Below are 15,795 nucleotides of genomic sequence, written 5' to 3' on the forward strand. Positions count from 1 at the left end.
GAGAAATTTTTCAAGATTTTTTTTTTTTATATATTACAATAAAAGATAGCGGTTGTGGGTGTTTAATGTTGAAAAAGAAAGGTAATGTTACCAGAAAAAAATGCATAAATCTTATCGAGTAAAACGTTGTATTACAAATACTCTTTCCCCCCCCCCCCCCCCAAGTGGTAATGTAAGAAGAATTTTTTTTATTTTATTTGTGGTGATATGGTGACGGTGGTAATACTACAGTATTTCTTTTTTGGTTTTATGTGTAGACATTTAAAGACCTGAATTGTGAAAATGACGATTGCATTAAGAAACTTGCTAAAGGTTCAAAGGAGCTTGTAAATTGTTTTTTTAAATGAAGAGGCAGACAACATTTGGCCAGAAATAGTATTTTTTATATATAAAATTTGGACAAGTGGATACAGAACAGGCTATTATACATATAAAAAAATACATACAATAAAAGGAAAAAATAAATGAATCTTTTCTATATGAAGCAGACGTTCAAGTTAGCTGATGAAATGTAAAAGGCACTAAATGTACAACATTCCAGTTTTTTGTTTTGTTTTTCTTTTCATAAAACAAGAGGCCAAAGTCATTCAGAGATGAGTAATAAAAAAATAAATCACAGGGCAGGTTTTTGTCTTCCTTAGTCAAGAAGTAGTGCATTTTTTTATTTTTATTTTTTTACAAGACACTATCGAATAGAACAACTATTTAGCACACAGAGAAAGCTGAAAAGCACAGCTAGGACCGTCTTTTTATAATTTATACTTTACATCACCATGTGGACGACAGCAACACACACGCACGCACGCACACACACACACGCACGCAGCCCCCAGCAGCTCAAAACCACAACTGATAAACATTTTTAAAAAAAATAAAAAAGTGGCTAGCTATCATACAAGTTTGGTGTTTTTTGGTGAAGACGCTTAGCTTGCTGTGAACTCGTTCAATCAAAAGCGAGCTGGAAGAGCACAGTGCCTGCAACGGAGTGCTAAAATGCTATGCTAACAAATGTAGGACACTAATCACATTGAACATCAGATTCATCGATTTTCGCTCAATGTGGGAAAAGAGCAAAATATTTTTAAAAAGATTTGTAAGGAAAAACTTGGGCTAAAATTTGACATCCATGTTGACACATCAAAACATTTAAGAGTACTACTACTACCTTTCCTGAAAAGAAACCTATTATTATGAGGGAAAAAAAGCTTTTTTTCCCCCCTTGTACATATTTCATCTTGTTAGCTAGCATATTAATTGGTATTGCAACTGTCTCCTCTGCTGACCTCTAGTGGCTCCTTTTAGTTACAACCAGAACACATGGTATGGAAGAATCATTCGTTTTTTTTAATTAATAGAATAAAACTGTAATATGACAATAAAAAAGGTTTTCTTAAAGTGGTAATATTTCATAAATAGGCTTGTAATATTTTGAGGAAAAACTGTCATATGATATTGAAGTAAAAAATTTTTTAGGGAAAACATTTCACCAAATGACAATGATACAAGTCATATTTCATCACTTTCGTTTTAACGAAAAATACTTTTAACTGTACGACTATTCTCGTAATCTAGAAATTTTTTTTTTTTTTTTAAGAGGACAGTTTTTTTTTTTTTTTTAAAGAATGGAATCGTAACATTACGAAGCTATTTGATCTTGTTAGCTAGCATGTTAGTTGGTATTGGGGGCTTCTACTGACCTCTAGTCAGTCACTTTTAGTCACTACAATTCACTCCTGCAGGCACATCGCTCACCACGAAGAATTAAGACCAGGAAAAGGAAAGGAAAAGGGCGTGCTTATCACACTGGAATGCACTTACAGTAACCAGCACCACACATTAAGTACGTACATAGGTACGTATGTGTATTATTCTATACAAATACATACCGCGGGGGGGATGACAATGTTCACATAAACTGAATTTGGCTTGAAATATTTGACAAATAAAAATGCATTTTAAAGCTGAAACAAAGATGATGATGATTATGACAATGATATTTGGCCCATTATTTCATTTTAAAATAAATTTAAACACATCAACAAGCATTTTTCGTAATAGGATTATCACGTTAGTAGATTGCATGCAAACAGTGTTCCACCCCAGAAGAACATTTTTTATAGTTTTTTTTCCCTCAACATGCCAAAAAAAAAAAATTAAAAAAATAAAAATTGTACTTGTACAGATCTGAATTTTCCAGATGATTCTTTTGTCATCAAATGTTCCAGTGAGGCGCGGAAGGACGACGACAGCGACATGCTTTCACAGTAACGTTAGTTAGCCAAGTGCGGCCGTTAGCGGCTAGGCTACATGCAAAATGGACAGCGCGCACCCCGCGTTACAAAAACAACACAGTGGAAACGCCCAAAAAAATTCCACCATCATGTTCCCTCCTCATTTGTTTTACTGTATTTTAGTTTTAATTTGTTTTGACATTTGTCCATGTAAATGTTTAACGCAAATTAATTCACATAATAACCTACGGAAAAATTGCGTCGACCTTTAGCTAAAATAACTTTTTGGTAATAATATTCTGACTTTATTCTTGTAATGTTATGAAAAAGTCAGGATTGTTGCGCGAATAGTTGTTAGACTCAGATTTCTTATGAAAATTTATTAAATTTGATGTCTTTATTTAAGGAAAATGACAAATTCCCACTCAGTTGTCGTAGTGTTAATACTTTATATTCAGATTACCAAAAAAAGTTACTTTTTTTTTTTTTTTTTTTTTTAAGAAAAAAGTGAGATTGCTGCAATTTTTTAAGGAAAATGTATTTGTCATGTCTGTCAAAGGGTGCTTAGTTTTACTTTTTAAGTTTACTTATTATGCAATTTTACAACAGTTCAGGATTTTAAAATGTTATGTAAAATATCTTTACAATTTAATAAATATTTATAATGGAAACAAATGAATTGACATTTCCGATGGAGAAATTTAATCCTTATTTAAAGACAAAATGTCGTAATGTCAATACTTTTTTTGGGGGGGGGGGGGGGGGGATAATGTTTGCCTTGTATGTCAATGCATGATTAGTTTGATTTTTTTAGTTTAAGTACATTTAATTTTGTTAAAATATTACTTCAAATATCACTTGTACAGCTTGATAAAACTTTTATGATGGCAACAAAATAATTCATTTTCTAATGGGAAAAGATATGTGTTTGTTGTGATGTCTGTCAAAGGGCGAGTAGTTTTGCTTCATTTTACTTTCGTGATCCTTCCCATCCAAGTACTAACCAGGCCCGATCCTGCTTTGCTTCTGAAAATGTTAAAAAAAATAAATAAATAAAAATCACCTCTACAGTTTATAATGAAGATTTGGTCATTATTGACAATATTTCCTACAAGGAAAAATGTAACAACTTGGAATTCAACTAGTGGTTGTGTCCCACTTTGGAGGTTCCACTGTATTGTTATTGAGGATGATGATGATAATAATAATTCTATGCTCTGCTGAGCCAACAAGAGCGCCCGCGACCAATATAAAGTCAAAACAATCTGGCTGGGCAGTGACTCTGACTTGTGATTGTACTTGAATGCAGCACCAGTCCAAAGCGTTTCCATTGTTTGCTTTCCCGCTGCCAACATGCTCTGAAAACTCAGACACACAAAATTTTTTAAAAATAATAATAAATCTAAAATGTTTTATAGGGATGGGCAGGATTGAACCATATTAGCATATTGCCATCGTTAACAATGTATTATTTCAAGGGGACATATTTTGGAAAATGGACATTTTGGCTGGCTTGGCGCAAGCGCCGTTCATTTGCAGATGGACGTACATCTCAGAGTCTCCAATAGCGCCACAAAAATCAGCTTGACTTGTTGCTAGTTGCTTTTTATAAAAATGAAAACAAATCGAGCGGTTGGAAGAGTCACTACGCTGAAAACACAGTAGCCACTAGGATTTAAAAAAAAAAAACACTTCTATCAAGTGTGTCAAATTTAGGTTACATTTTATTTTTACTTTACACGGACTTTAATAGCAATTTTCTGCCATTTTTCAATTGGAGGGAATGCAAGGAAAACCTTTTGGTCGCATTTTCCTGCTTTGTTGCATAATTGTGAGAAATAAAGAAAATTGCAATTTTTTTCCTTACTTTTCTGACAAGAAAGTGTGAATGTAAAAAAAAAAAAAAAAGATAACACTGATAAATTCAATTTGCTCAAATACCCATTCCCAGTTGATTACTAATTATTTATTTCACAAAGCAAAAAATACTACAAAAAAAGTTTTATCCGCAATTCTTTATTCCTGGAACAATGAAATTAGTTGTTTTTGCAAAGGAGTAGTTTTGGGTTTTTTTCCCCTGCAATTTCATCACCATTTTATCCGATTTTTATAATTCTTTAGCAAAGTAGAAAATACTTAAAAAGTGTAATTGCAGATATTTTTTAATGTATTTTCTACTTTGGAAAAAAAAAACAGCAGAGGGTGCTAATTTTACAGGAAGAATTGCCAAAGGTTTACTGCTTGGTAAAATAATTATATATTTAAAAAAAAAGCAGCAGTTTGATATTTTTACAGTCCCAGGAATATAGAGGTATACTGAAAAAAAAAACCTAACAGTTTTTGTATTTGTTGCTATTTTTTAAATTGTGGGGAATTGCAGAAAAAAACTTTTTCCTGCTTTGTGAAAAAATTGTAAGAGACAGACAGACATCATTGCGGATTTTTTTCCCCTGTAGTTTTTGACGTGAAAATGTGAATGTAAAAACAATTTCAATTTGCTAAAATACCCATCCCTATTTGATCTACCCCAAAAGTCTACCAGATGCTATTCGTCAGTATTTGAACTGTAGTCACTTATAATAATTATCATAAATCTCGGTCGCCGAGGAAGGAATGTTGAAAGCTTCTGGAAATGTCTGTCAACGTGTCCAAATGTGCAGCAGTTTGAGTTGATGTGAGGCTGTTACAAAGCATCCAATATTGACCATGTAATGGGAGTGTAAGTGTGGACGTGATGGCGGAGAACAAACAAACAAAAAAAGAAAGAAAAAGCGTCCGTCCCTGTATAAAGAAGCCAGCGTTCCCGAGAGCAGCTGATATGAGAGGTCTGATACTTTACAGTTCGTGTGTGATTTTGAGTTTTTGTTGCGTGCGGCTCCCCCATCGGTCCGTGTCAGTTTTTGCGGATGTCGGCGTAGACCACCGGCTCCATCTTGTGGAAGGAGTTTTTGCTGCCCGAGTGGTCCAACTGGACGTATATCACCGGGCCCTGCCACAAACACAACAGCTGACGTCATTACACCGGCATTAATGCCACAAATCCCGATGCTTACAATCATTTTTTTTCCCTTGGATTTACAGCGGCGGGTGCGCTCGGGCCCCCTCGGCTCCTACCTGCACTTGGCCCGGGGGGCTGGTACTCGTGGGGGCCTCCAGCTTGGGCTCCGTCTTCTTTATGGGCTGCGGAGGCGGGGTGCGCGCGTTTTCCAAGTTTATACAGCTAGTTTGGGGTTACGGTTTTGCCGTGGTGTCGTTGTCGCATAATGGCGGGACGAAGACAAGATGGACAAAAAAATAAATAAAAATAATACAAAAAGAAAAACAAAAACAAATGAGACAGTGAGTGACGAGCAGGTGGAGCGCTAAAGCCAGACACACAATAAATACATTTTGTGCACTTCACAAAGTACTGCCACTACACACTACTCCTCAAAGTTTCGGGATCAAATCATTTCCAAGGAGGTTCACTTCTGACTTTTCCAGTCTCTCTGTTGCAGCCTGCTGATGACACTATAAGCTCAGTGGCCACTTCTCATTGAGAACTGATACTGGAAAAGTCACAGAAAGTTTGCAAAGTGGACATCCTTGTTTACGGTGCATTTTATATTAATCCTGCAATTTTAGCCAAAAGCGAAATATCCCAAACTTTTTGCGAGTAGTGTATGTTCACCGTCTTTCTTTTTCCAATTTCCCTAACAAGGTTCAGCGATACAAAAAAACTTAATTGACAGATGGGTGGAACTTCCTAGTTTTCACAGTTAAGTTTCTTTTTATCACTTTCAACTTATGCGGGGTAAGTGCATGCCGATAATTGAAGCGATTTTGAACGATTATCCTGTGGTGTGTTAACAGTGACTTGATTTTTCTCCCAGATATGCTCAGAAAAGAATCAGGACTGCTCAGGAAAACAAAATCTTTCAGAGACATCCCATAACCGGGCCGAATTTGAAAATCAGCAAAGACCCGATGGTCGGATGTCTCTCAAGGATTATCCTGAGCGATTATTCTATGGCGTGTGGTGTGTTAGAGTGACTTTCTCCCAAATCTGCTCGGAAAATGGTCAGTGCCGCTCAGGAAAATCTTTCGGAGACAACTGACTATCGGGCTGAACTGTTTGTAACGTGAAACCGAAAGCTAGCCAATCAGGAAGCTCGCTGATAAGAGTGGCAACTGGTTATACTGAGTGTCTGTGTCCAAGGTGTTGCACAAGCCATTCAGCACAATAAAAATGGCAACGATAAACGTTTGCAACTGCAATGCAGTTACCAAATAAGCCAACAGTTAGTCTCGCTTCTTCCATTTCTTCTTCTTTGTAGTTTCTGGCAGCTTGGATGCCCTGTGGCACCATCACAGACATCTGGCGTCATGGCTACGTGTGTGGTGTGCCGTGTTGGTAATCAGGATTAGATCGCACAAGAAAAGAGCACATTTGCCGAGCTTTTCTTCCTCATGTGTAGGAAGTGTAAGTGTAGCTCACTTAATGAGCTTTGATTAGTTAAAAGCGATGTCAACATGCTTTCCTGACCGGTTAGGCCAAGTTAGTTGTGCAGCGAGTTAGTGCGGCGTAAAAAGGGGGACAAACAATGAAGCTGTGACACAGAAAGATGGATGGAAGCAAGCGGCACCAGGGCAAACAGCAACCCCAAAGATAAAACAAGGACCACGGCTTTTAAAGCTGCGGAACGGTCGTGACGCACTCTTAAGTTCTCAGATGAAATTCCGTCAAAGATTTGAGCACATAAAACGTTAAAAGTTGCGGACTGTTCCACACCAAAGTCCTTAAAGCCACGTTTCCACCAAGCGTTTCAGTTCAGTTCGGGTAGGTTACCCGATTGCGAAGAAAAAGGTTAAAGATAATAAAGTGAACCCAACAGCCATGCAATGTTTTAAGTGGCATACAAACTGCTTACATAGACTGTTAGACCAGCAGTGTTATTCATTACTCACATGTCACATATATTCTACTCATAAACTTCAGCATTAACCTAAAATGCACTTTAAACTTTACAGGTTAACTTAATTTTACCTTCTTGAAACATTTGAATGAGCATGTCCAACTGCTGAACATGTCAGTAGTTTTTGCACAACTTGCTGTTCTCTAGTTTTGGAGCAGTATCATAAGCACCCCACCTCACATGTTTATCTGAGGTTAATCATTGCCATGTTCTCACATTGGGGCAGAGGGGAACAATTCAACAGTCCAGTTTGGGGTGATTGACCATAAAAGGGGGTAATATATGTTAGAAGGAATATATGGCAGAAAGAACTCATGTGAACCAATGGAGAGAGAGAGAGAGAAAACATTTTGTTAGAGCCAGGTCAGATTGACATTGCTATATGAAAATGTTTTTACTTCGTTAGCTTCCACTTAAGGCAATACCCTCTCATTGTTTTGATTGTCCAGACAGTTCCAAGAATGAGAGTGGCTTCTAAGAAATATTTGTGACCATGTATAAATACCCTGGATTCAGTAAAAAGATCAGATCGGCACCTCCATTCGTCTGTCTGTGTCTTATTTGAGCCATATGTTTATCCACCACAGGTACAATCAAAACTGGAAAAGTCCTCCGAGCTGGAGAGCGAGTTTGTGGGAGAGATAAGTGAAGTGGCAGTAAAACAGGCCAAAATGCAGATGTCAGTGGCTTGTAGTGTCCACGGAGAGACTGTAAAGAGTCACAGAAAGGCACAGCAGGGAATGCCCTTGGAAATGTGAATTTCACCAATCAGCTCCATGTTAAAGAATAGCAAGTTGTGAAAAATGCACAGAAACATTGAACAGTTGGTGAAATTAAGTTCACCTGTTAAGATTTTAGTGGATTTTATCCTTATCCTGAAATTTCACCCTAAGGCCCAATTTTCCAAACTTTTTTGTTAGTAGTGTACAAGTAGTTGCAGTAAAATGGCAGCTCATTTATTCAAAATCCAAATGGGGTCAAATAAATAAGAGTCAAAAGACTGACCATACATTCTGGTATTAGAGCAAGCCTTTTAGGTATGATGTGCAAATCAATGGCGCGAGAAGATGGACGACCTACCCTTCATAATCGTGGCGGTTGTGAAGCACCTTCATGATGACACAGACAGCCACGAGGATGAGCAACAGCAAAGCCAAAACGCCGCACACCGCTCCCACGATGACGGTAGTGCTGCCCCGAGGAAGAGATTCTGCACAAATACAAACACCTTTGTTCATTCCCAAGCTAGAATTCTCTGATTTTTGGGGGGAACTCATCCTCCATTATTCGCTGAAAATCTTGTCTATTCACCATTTTAGTGCTCAGGCCAAAGCAATAAAAGTATTACTTTTGTGCCATCTTGTGGAATCGTGGTGCTATTGTTCGGTTTATTCAACGATAGCGTTTTCATTTCCATCTGCGTTTGAGATGTCCTATTTTGTTGGCGGACAACTATGCTAGCTAATACTATTTATGAGCCTGTTTGTTTGTATTGAATCATTCAACTCCAGAATATAGAGGTTGAACGACTACAGATTTTTGGGAGTAGACCATGTGATGTGATGAAAGTCGAGTTAAAGTCAATTAATCAATGCTGTCATTGAGATTTTTTTCAGCAGAGTACATCGGTCCCCAACCTTTTTTGCGCCGTGGACCGATTTCATGTATAGACATTTTGACTGACTGGCATCGAAACGAATAAAAACTAATCATAATAAAGATAATAGCAAAGTCGACCCGTCGACTAGTCAACTAATCGCTTCAACCCCTACTACATTTATTACTATGGGGAAAAGCCAAAAGGTGAGTTTAATGACTTAATAGCGTTTGTGTAAAGTGCTAGCGCGCACTTTGCCCATGGATGATGTCATGTCAGTTTGTGCTAACATGTTATTTAGACTTGTATGCTGGCTAATACAGTTGATGAAATAATTTAACGACTGAATACAGTCATTTATGTAACATGGCTTCATGACTGTGTACATACTAGATGTATGGTGTTGGTGTTTTATGATCATGTCCGTTTTATGGGCTTTGGTACAATCTTGTGGCACCTATATTTAATTACAACCCCCTTTTTAGAGTCCTTAAGTTATACGATCATTTTTTTGTTTTCTTGTATTTTTTTGTCTATTTAGGCTGCCATGATGCATATCCAAATCGTGTCACTTGAGAGCAAAACAAAACAAAACAAAAAAAGTGAATGATTTATTATTATACCCGAAAGCCCAATATCCCGAATGTTTTTAGTGTACGTGTTACGAAGGGAAGTTTCACCTCTCAAGACCACGCGCAATTCCGTTCGAGCCGGCGTGCCCTTGTAGTCGGGCGGATTCTTCACGTCGCAAAAGTAGGTGCCGTTGTCGCTGAACTGCGCCGGGTTCAGTCTTATGGACACGTCCCTCTTGTTGATGTCGCCGATGAACTGCACCCGGTCTTTGAACTCCTCCTGTGCTGGGGCCGGCTTCCCGTCGTAAAAGTAAAAGAACTGCCACGGAAGGAAGGAAGGAAAAATTCAGGATATTTCATTATACATAAGCCCTCGGTATTTGCTGACACTCTCCAAAAAAGTGTTCAGACTTATTATTACGCTACTACACTTTTTCTAAAAGAAGCTCCTCAACCCACTTCAACATAGTTCCTTGGCAAGAGGCCACAAGACGACGGCAAGGCACTAAATGTGTCTCAATTGATTTCCTCATAGATCCTTGGCACCGAGATGCCACAAGTTGCCGGCAATGCACTACTTTGGTCTCACTGAAGCGCCTCAATTCACATCAACATTGTTTCTTAGACACAAGATGCGGCAAAGCACTTCTTTTGTCACCCCTAAATATTTACTGTGCCAAACTGAACCAAACCGCTAGGTGGAAACCTAGTTTTCTGCTTTGATAATTGCCTGTATGAGTTCAAACTGAAAATAAACCTCTAACTGTGATCCCAAAACAGTTTGATATCACATCAAACACATATTGCAGCATTACGCTTGATGATTTGATTCAGAAAAAATGCACTGGAAGTGCAAGGACACTTCCATGTACCAATTACTACTTTCACAATTGTAATTTTATTACACTTTGACTTTGATATAGATACTCTATTTAAAAAAAAAAATACATATATAGTGGTACCTCCACTCTTCATAATTACATTGTTTTGATGAAAATGTTGATCTTTAATAAATATACAATGTTTAATTGTCTTTAATTGTATGTGTCAAATGAGAATCTGTTCTCATTTGCCTCACCTGGATAAGGTTTAGAGTAAACGTTAACTTGCGGTTGCTTCGAGTTAGGCCCCTTCAGCGACCGGCAACCTGTCATGCCATGTCGTGGTTGAACGAGGCTGCAAAATATTCTTCTTGTCGTCTGGAGGACAAATACAACCCAGTGATGTTTTTCCACGGACAGCATGACTGATGTCTGCAAACACGAGCTCTCTGCATCATCCTCTTTATCCGCCCGGCCGGCCTCAACGCTGAAGGTTCATCCTGTTCCTCATTCACCTACAAAGAGAAACGCTCTGCGCCGCATAGCAGCCTTAAGACGCCTCTGTCGGTAGCATGGCGACAAAAGACGTCTTTCCTGACTGCTCAGGATAAGACAATAGTAAGTCGACAAGACACAATGGTATTGTGAAATGTCTAAGTCAAATCTATCCATCTATCTATTCATCCATCCATTTTAGCCAGCCTTCTATCCATCCATGCATCTGCACATCCAAGAACAAAGGCAGGGGGGGGAAAAAAAAAGCATTCGTCTGGAGCTGTGGGAAGGTCTTTCGGGTAGGTCTTTTCCCGCCCCCGCCCGACTCACCACATACGGCGCCTTGGAGAACGGATTGTCGGGCTGACTGGACTGGAAGTTCCAGGCGACGGTGATATGGCTGCTGACCACCTCGTTGGACTTGAAGGTGCAACGGAGCACGCACGCCGTCCCGTTCTCCACAATTACCTCGGACTCAGTGAAGATTTCGATGGCCAGCGTCGGCGTCGAGGCTGAAAGACGGAGCAAGTTGGCTCAAACTATGCATGGTTCCCATCATACAATTATAGCTTAATTTTTGCAATATTTCAATTTTATTCTTGTAAATTACCCGTTTTTTTTTTCCTCCACCAAATTACATTTTTCTTGTAATCGTAAAACGTTCTTGAAAAATTACTGTGTTCCCCCAGTCGCTACTTGTATACCATGCCACGAAAAACGTGCAGTTTATTCTCTTTCTGTAACACTCTAATATGCCACAAGATGGCGCCAACGCCTTAAAGAAGCAGCAATTGGTGTCAAGGAAGTATGTTAAACTGATTCAACTCTAACTTTGTATGTCCGCGAGGACCCAAGTTTATGGAGGATAGATTCCCCCTCAAATAAACAAAAGGGTGCATTCACGAGTAGTGAATCACAGATCTGCGTGGGAACACTATACAACAGGTTTCTGGTTACAACTGCTTTCAACACAACAGAGCACACCTTTTCTTTCTTTCTTTATTGTGATTTACAATTTTGGGGGAGGGGAAGCCAGACCAAACGTCCATTGAATGTACACACAGTTAGCAGTAGTGCTAGTAGTGCAGGCTCCTGAATTTTTAAACATTTTAGCAAAAAAATAAAACAACATGAAATACAATCAAACAATCAATTAAAATATCTTAACCGACGGCAAGAAAATGAGGGCAGCTCATGTTTACTACATTTTTAATTACAGTTCAGTTACATATAACTTTTAAGTACAATACATAGGCATTTAATCATTAAGAGCTGTTTTTCTTTAAATATTTATTGAGCTATTTTTTTATTTAACTTTTATTCATAATATATATTAATGTACTAATTTAAGCACCTGCACAGTTTTGTTTAATATATATATATATATATTTCAGTGCAGTGTCAAAGTTTGAGATCCGCTGATATGAACAAGCAAGCGCGCCCGCTCCGAAAGTCTGGCAAACAGACACCCGAGAGACGTCCTGCCTGGGAAATCGTTGGCCTCCTGCTTTTCCTCCCTTTTTTTCCTTCCTCCCTTCCGTTGAATCCACCTGTTCCCGGTGCGGACCGGGCCGGCCGAACACTCGGGAGCCTGACTCAAACGTGTTCCAGACACGTAAATCCAACATTGCGGTCTACTAAAAGTACGGATTAGTGCATATTTGGGTTTATATTAACGAGACCAGGAATCCTCAGCTCTACGCATTCACTACACGCCCATTCTGCTCATCTCAAGTCGCAAATCCCTTCCTTCGCCAATGTTCATCTGTACCTTGTTTGTTTTGTGTTGGTCTGTGTTTTATCCTGTAGAAACCCCCTTTTATTATGAACTTTCCTATAAACTTCACCACTTGCATTGACTATGTGTGTGTTTGGGTTCGGAACGAAACCTCTGGAAAGTCTAGAATGCAAATTTTCTAAATTGTACCCACCTTCGGCAGGCGTCGCTTCCAACACATCGTTTTCTTCTAAATTAAGCACAATTCTTATTTCATTCCATAACTGCTACACCGAACAGGGGGGAAGTCAGTGTTTGTCAGCCGTTCCGCCTGTCTGCGGCTCTTACGCCTGTCAAACTGACAAGCAGAAGTGACAGTTTGTGGAAGCGCATGAGAGAGCAGACTGGCTCCATATTTGTTTGCCGTTTGCCTCCAAGCGAAAGACTATCTGAATAATAACGCACAACGGGTCTCATCATTAACTCTCAAGTACCGATACGGCAACGCCACATGTCCATACGGCAGCTGTCACATATGAGAGTATTGCGGCCTTAATGACAAAATGGATTTTAACGTGCCAAGTTTTCTTATTAATTAAATCGTTACAATCACCTGCAGTAAAAACAACAACGGTTCTTTGTTGGATCTCTTACAATACAACTGGTTCAAATGTCAATAATATAAAAATTACAAAAAGAGACAATGAAAGATAATTAGATTTTGAACAAATATACTTCCTTGATACCGAATGCTAGTTATTAGCCAGGCTTTTGGTATCTTGTAGCATTTTAAAGGGTTTCAAGAAAGAGTGCAAAAACCGCAAATAAGTGACTTTTTCATTAGATAGCTATGGATCAGGTTCCACAGTGGAAAAATATGCAAATTGGACATTTTGTGAATAGCGAACTGCAAATAGGGAAGAGGGGTTCACTGTAGTTCATTTTTAAATATTTAAAGGTCCCATAGTTTGGCTATTTCGACCTCCATAGTGTGACTCTCTTAACATGGACTTAGTATAAAAGTGTCAATTTCATTAAAAAAAACATGTCCAGAAAAGGCCTCTCTGAAACAACTTCTGTTTGACCCATTTTTTTATTCGCTTTTCCCATATTTGGCTAAGACCACCCCCTTTCCTCTGATTGGTTGCCTCCGTGTAGAAGACCCGCTTGTAAGAGCACACGTGTTTGTTATGTTGACAGCGCTGGCTCGGGAGCAGAAAGGGAAGTTGGAGATCTTCGCTAGGGACGTAGATAAGCTCGAGAAATTTAAATAAACTGATTTCAGGCCTCGCCGCAGAAAGATGTCTCTAAATATGGAATGCATGGACGATTTTAATTCAGAATTCACGTTTACTGAGGCACCATAGAGACAATATTACATCCCAAATACTAGAAAACGTAAAATATAGCGCCTTTAAAGAAAACCTAACAAACAGAATTGGACATGCCAACATTTTCAAAATAGCTAAATAATGACATTATTTTACTTACTTAATTATTTAATACAAGTTTTCCTTTTGTCTAGTCTTTGTCCGAATTATCAATTATCACACTATTACTGTTTCACAATAGTGTCATTGGCAAATAATCAGCTATACTCTATCATATGGTCAGCAATACCCACACTTAATTTTGATGAATCATTATTCCCCCCCCCCACCACTATTGTTAGCCTAATAGCAGTATTTCTAACATTTAACATACTGTCACAATAGCAATAACAACTACCAATGAACTTGGTACAAATTTTGTTTTTTTTCTTAATGTTTGTGTCGATTCTCCGTCATCCAGGTCATGAAAATAAGCTAAGATTGAATCGAGGAAACCGGACTCCTCTTGTTTGTTGATTTTTTTTGTGCTTTTCCTATTTTCAGAACTCTTTCTAAACTGGCTTCAGCAATGATGCCATTAGGTTAACAATATTGCAATACAGATATGAACGATATCAATACTATAAATGATCTGCCATTCCCGATCTCTGTGATACTACAGTATCGGTATTGTTAAAACATAACACAATATCGTATCATGCTGTATTCTGCGATTCCAACGTCAAATTTCATCTGTATAACGGCACTGTTGTGGTAATATCGTATCGCCATTCCCAACTCTGACAATACAGAGACTTAATCGATAATATTGTCATACATATGTGATTTGTGTGAGTACATATCTTGGTCAAATTGTCTAACAACACAATATCGCATTATCGACGTGAAGTATCGCCATTAGGAATATGGTGCCAAGGTTGGAGGCAGTTGAGAGACTTCAGGATGTCGATGCTCAGCTAAAACAACAGGAAGTAAGCCATTTTCAACAGCATAAATTGGATTTTGCCTTCAACGTTGGTTAAAGGACGATTTAAACAGCAAGAATCAGAAGAGTAACATGTGCATTTAGAGAAATGTCGATTCCCTCACGACATGATGACGTAACACTCGTTCGTTACTTCACATGGGAAATTTACTACCGTCGTATAGAAAATCAGTAGAATATTTAATTTTGACAGTAACAACTAAAACTACATTTAAAAACTAGATCACACACGGAGCTACTTACAGACTATCACTCGCATCGGAGCCATGTTTTTTTGTATCTGGTTTTATTTTATTTTTTTCCACCGAATGTCCCAATGTTTCTCTGAGGCTACCAGTTCAAGTAACACACCAGCAACTGTTTTAATCGGGAACTTCGAGCAGTTTGGTCGAATTATGCGGCCCCACGGTGGCGGTGAGGGGGGGCCAACGAGGCTTGTTTGTGTTTCGCTTTGCTTTTCTCCATAACCTTCAACTAGCTCACTCCCTTTGAAGACGTCGGGTGAATACGATGACTCGACTCAAGCCAGCCGGGCCAGGGGAGGGTTCGGCTGTGCTAATGTGAGCAGAAAAAGCCATATAAATAAGCGAAATTGCATAAAGGTGTCGACCGAGAAGGTGTATCCCGTACGTGACACTTGAGACAACGTCGTCGAGTGTCCTAAAATCACAACCCACCCGGGGTGGGGAGAAAAAACTAAACACTCATTCCAGGTCAAATTGCACTCACCTGAGAGAATAAGTACCACAAATCCAGCTAGTAAAACACGCGTGGAAAGCGTATCGTGTCGTTTATGATCCATTGTGTTGTTAAAAAACGGGTAGTTAAGTGATTTTTCTTTCCCCACCCTCTTCAAAGATGCTTCTTCTTCGCGGGTGGGTTGAGACGCAGCAGTGTCGCGCGGGGGAGGACGCGCACTCTGCCGTCACCCTGTTGGCCAACCGATATATTGCACCAGTAAACATACCGAAACCCGCCTTGCTTCGATGGTGCGAAACGTAAGCTCGTCCGCCATACTGGATGTGGAAGATCTGCCCGCGTAACTCAATAACGTAAAGTGACAACCTATAAAACATAATTAATTCCTTTCA

The 15,795-nt window shown here is 38.9% G+C and overlaps 1 protein-coding gene across 1 annotated transcript; it reads right to left on the reverse strand.

The window, feature by feature from the left end:
* Positions 1–361: 361 nt before the first annotated feature.
* mpzl1l (myelin protein zero-like 1 like) lies at positions 362–15,620 on the reverse strand. Its single transcript, XM_061751639.1, has 6 exons — positions 15,434–15,620; positions 11,002–11,183; positions 9,464–9,674; positions 8,267–8,396; positions 5,346–5,451; positions 362–5,220 (listed from the first exon to the last, which is right to left on the reverse strand). The coding sequence occupies exons 1-6, from the start codon at positions 15,504–15,506 to the stop codon at positions 5,125–5,127; spliced, it is 798 nt and encodes a 265-aa protein (XP_061607623.1). The 5' UTR covers positions 15,507–15,620; the 3' UTR covers positions 362–5,124.
* Positions 15,621–15,795: the final 175 nt, after the last annotated feature.

This window comes from Phyllopteryx taeniolatus, chromosome 17 (assembly GCF_024500385.1).
Source record: "Phyllopteryx taeniolatus isolate TA_2022b chromosome 17, UOR_Ptae_1.2, whole genome shotgun sequence".
In the NCBI taxonomy this organism is placed as follows: Eukaryota; Metazoa; Chordata; class Actinopteri; order Syngnathiformes; family Syngnathidae; genus Phyllopteryx; species Phyllopteryx taeniolatus.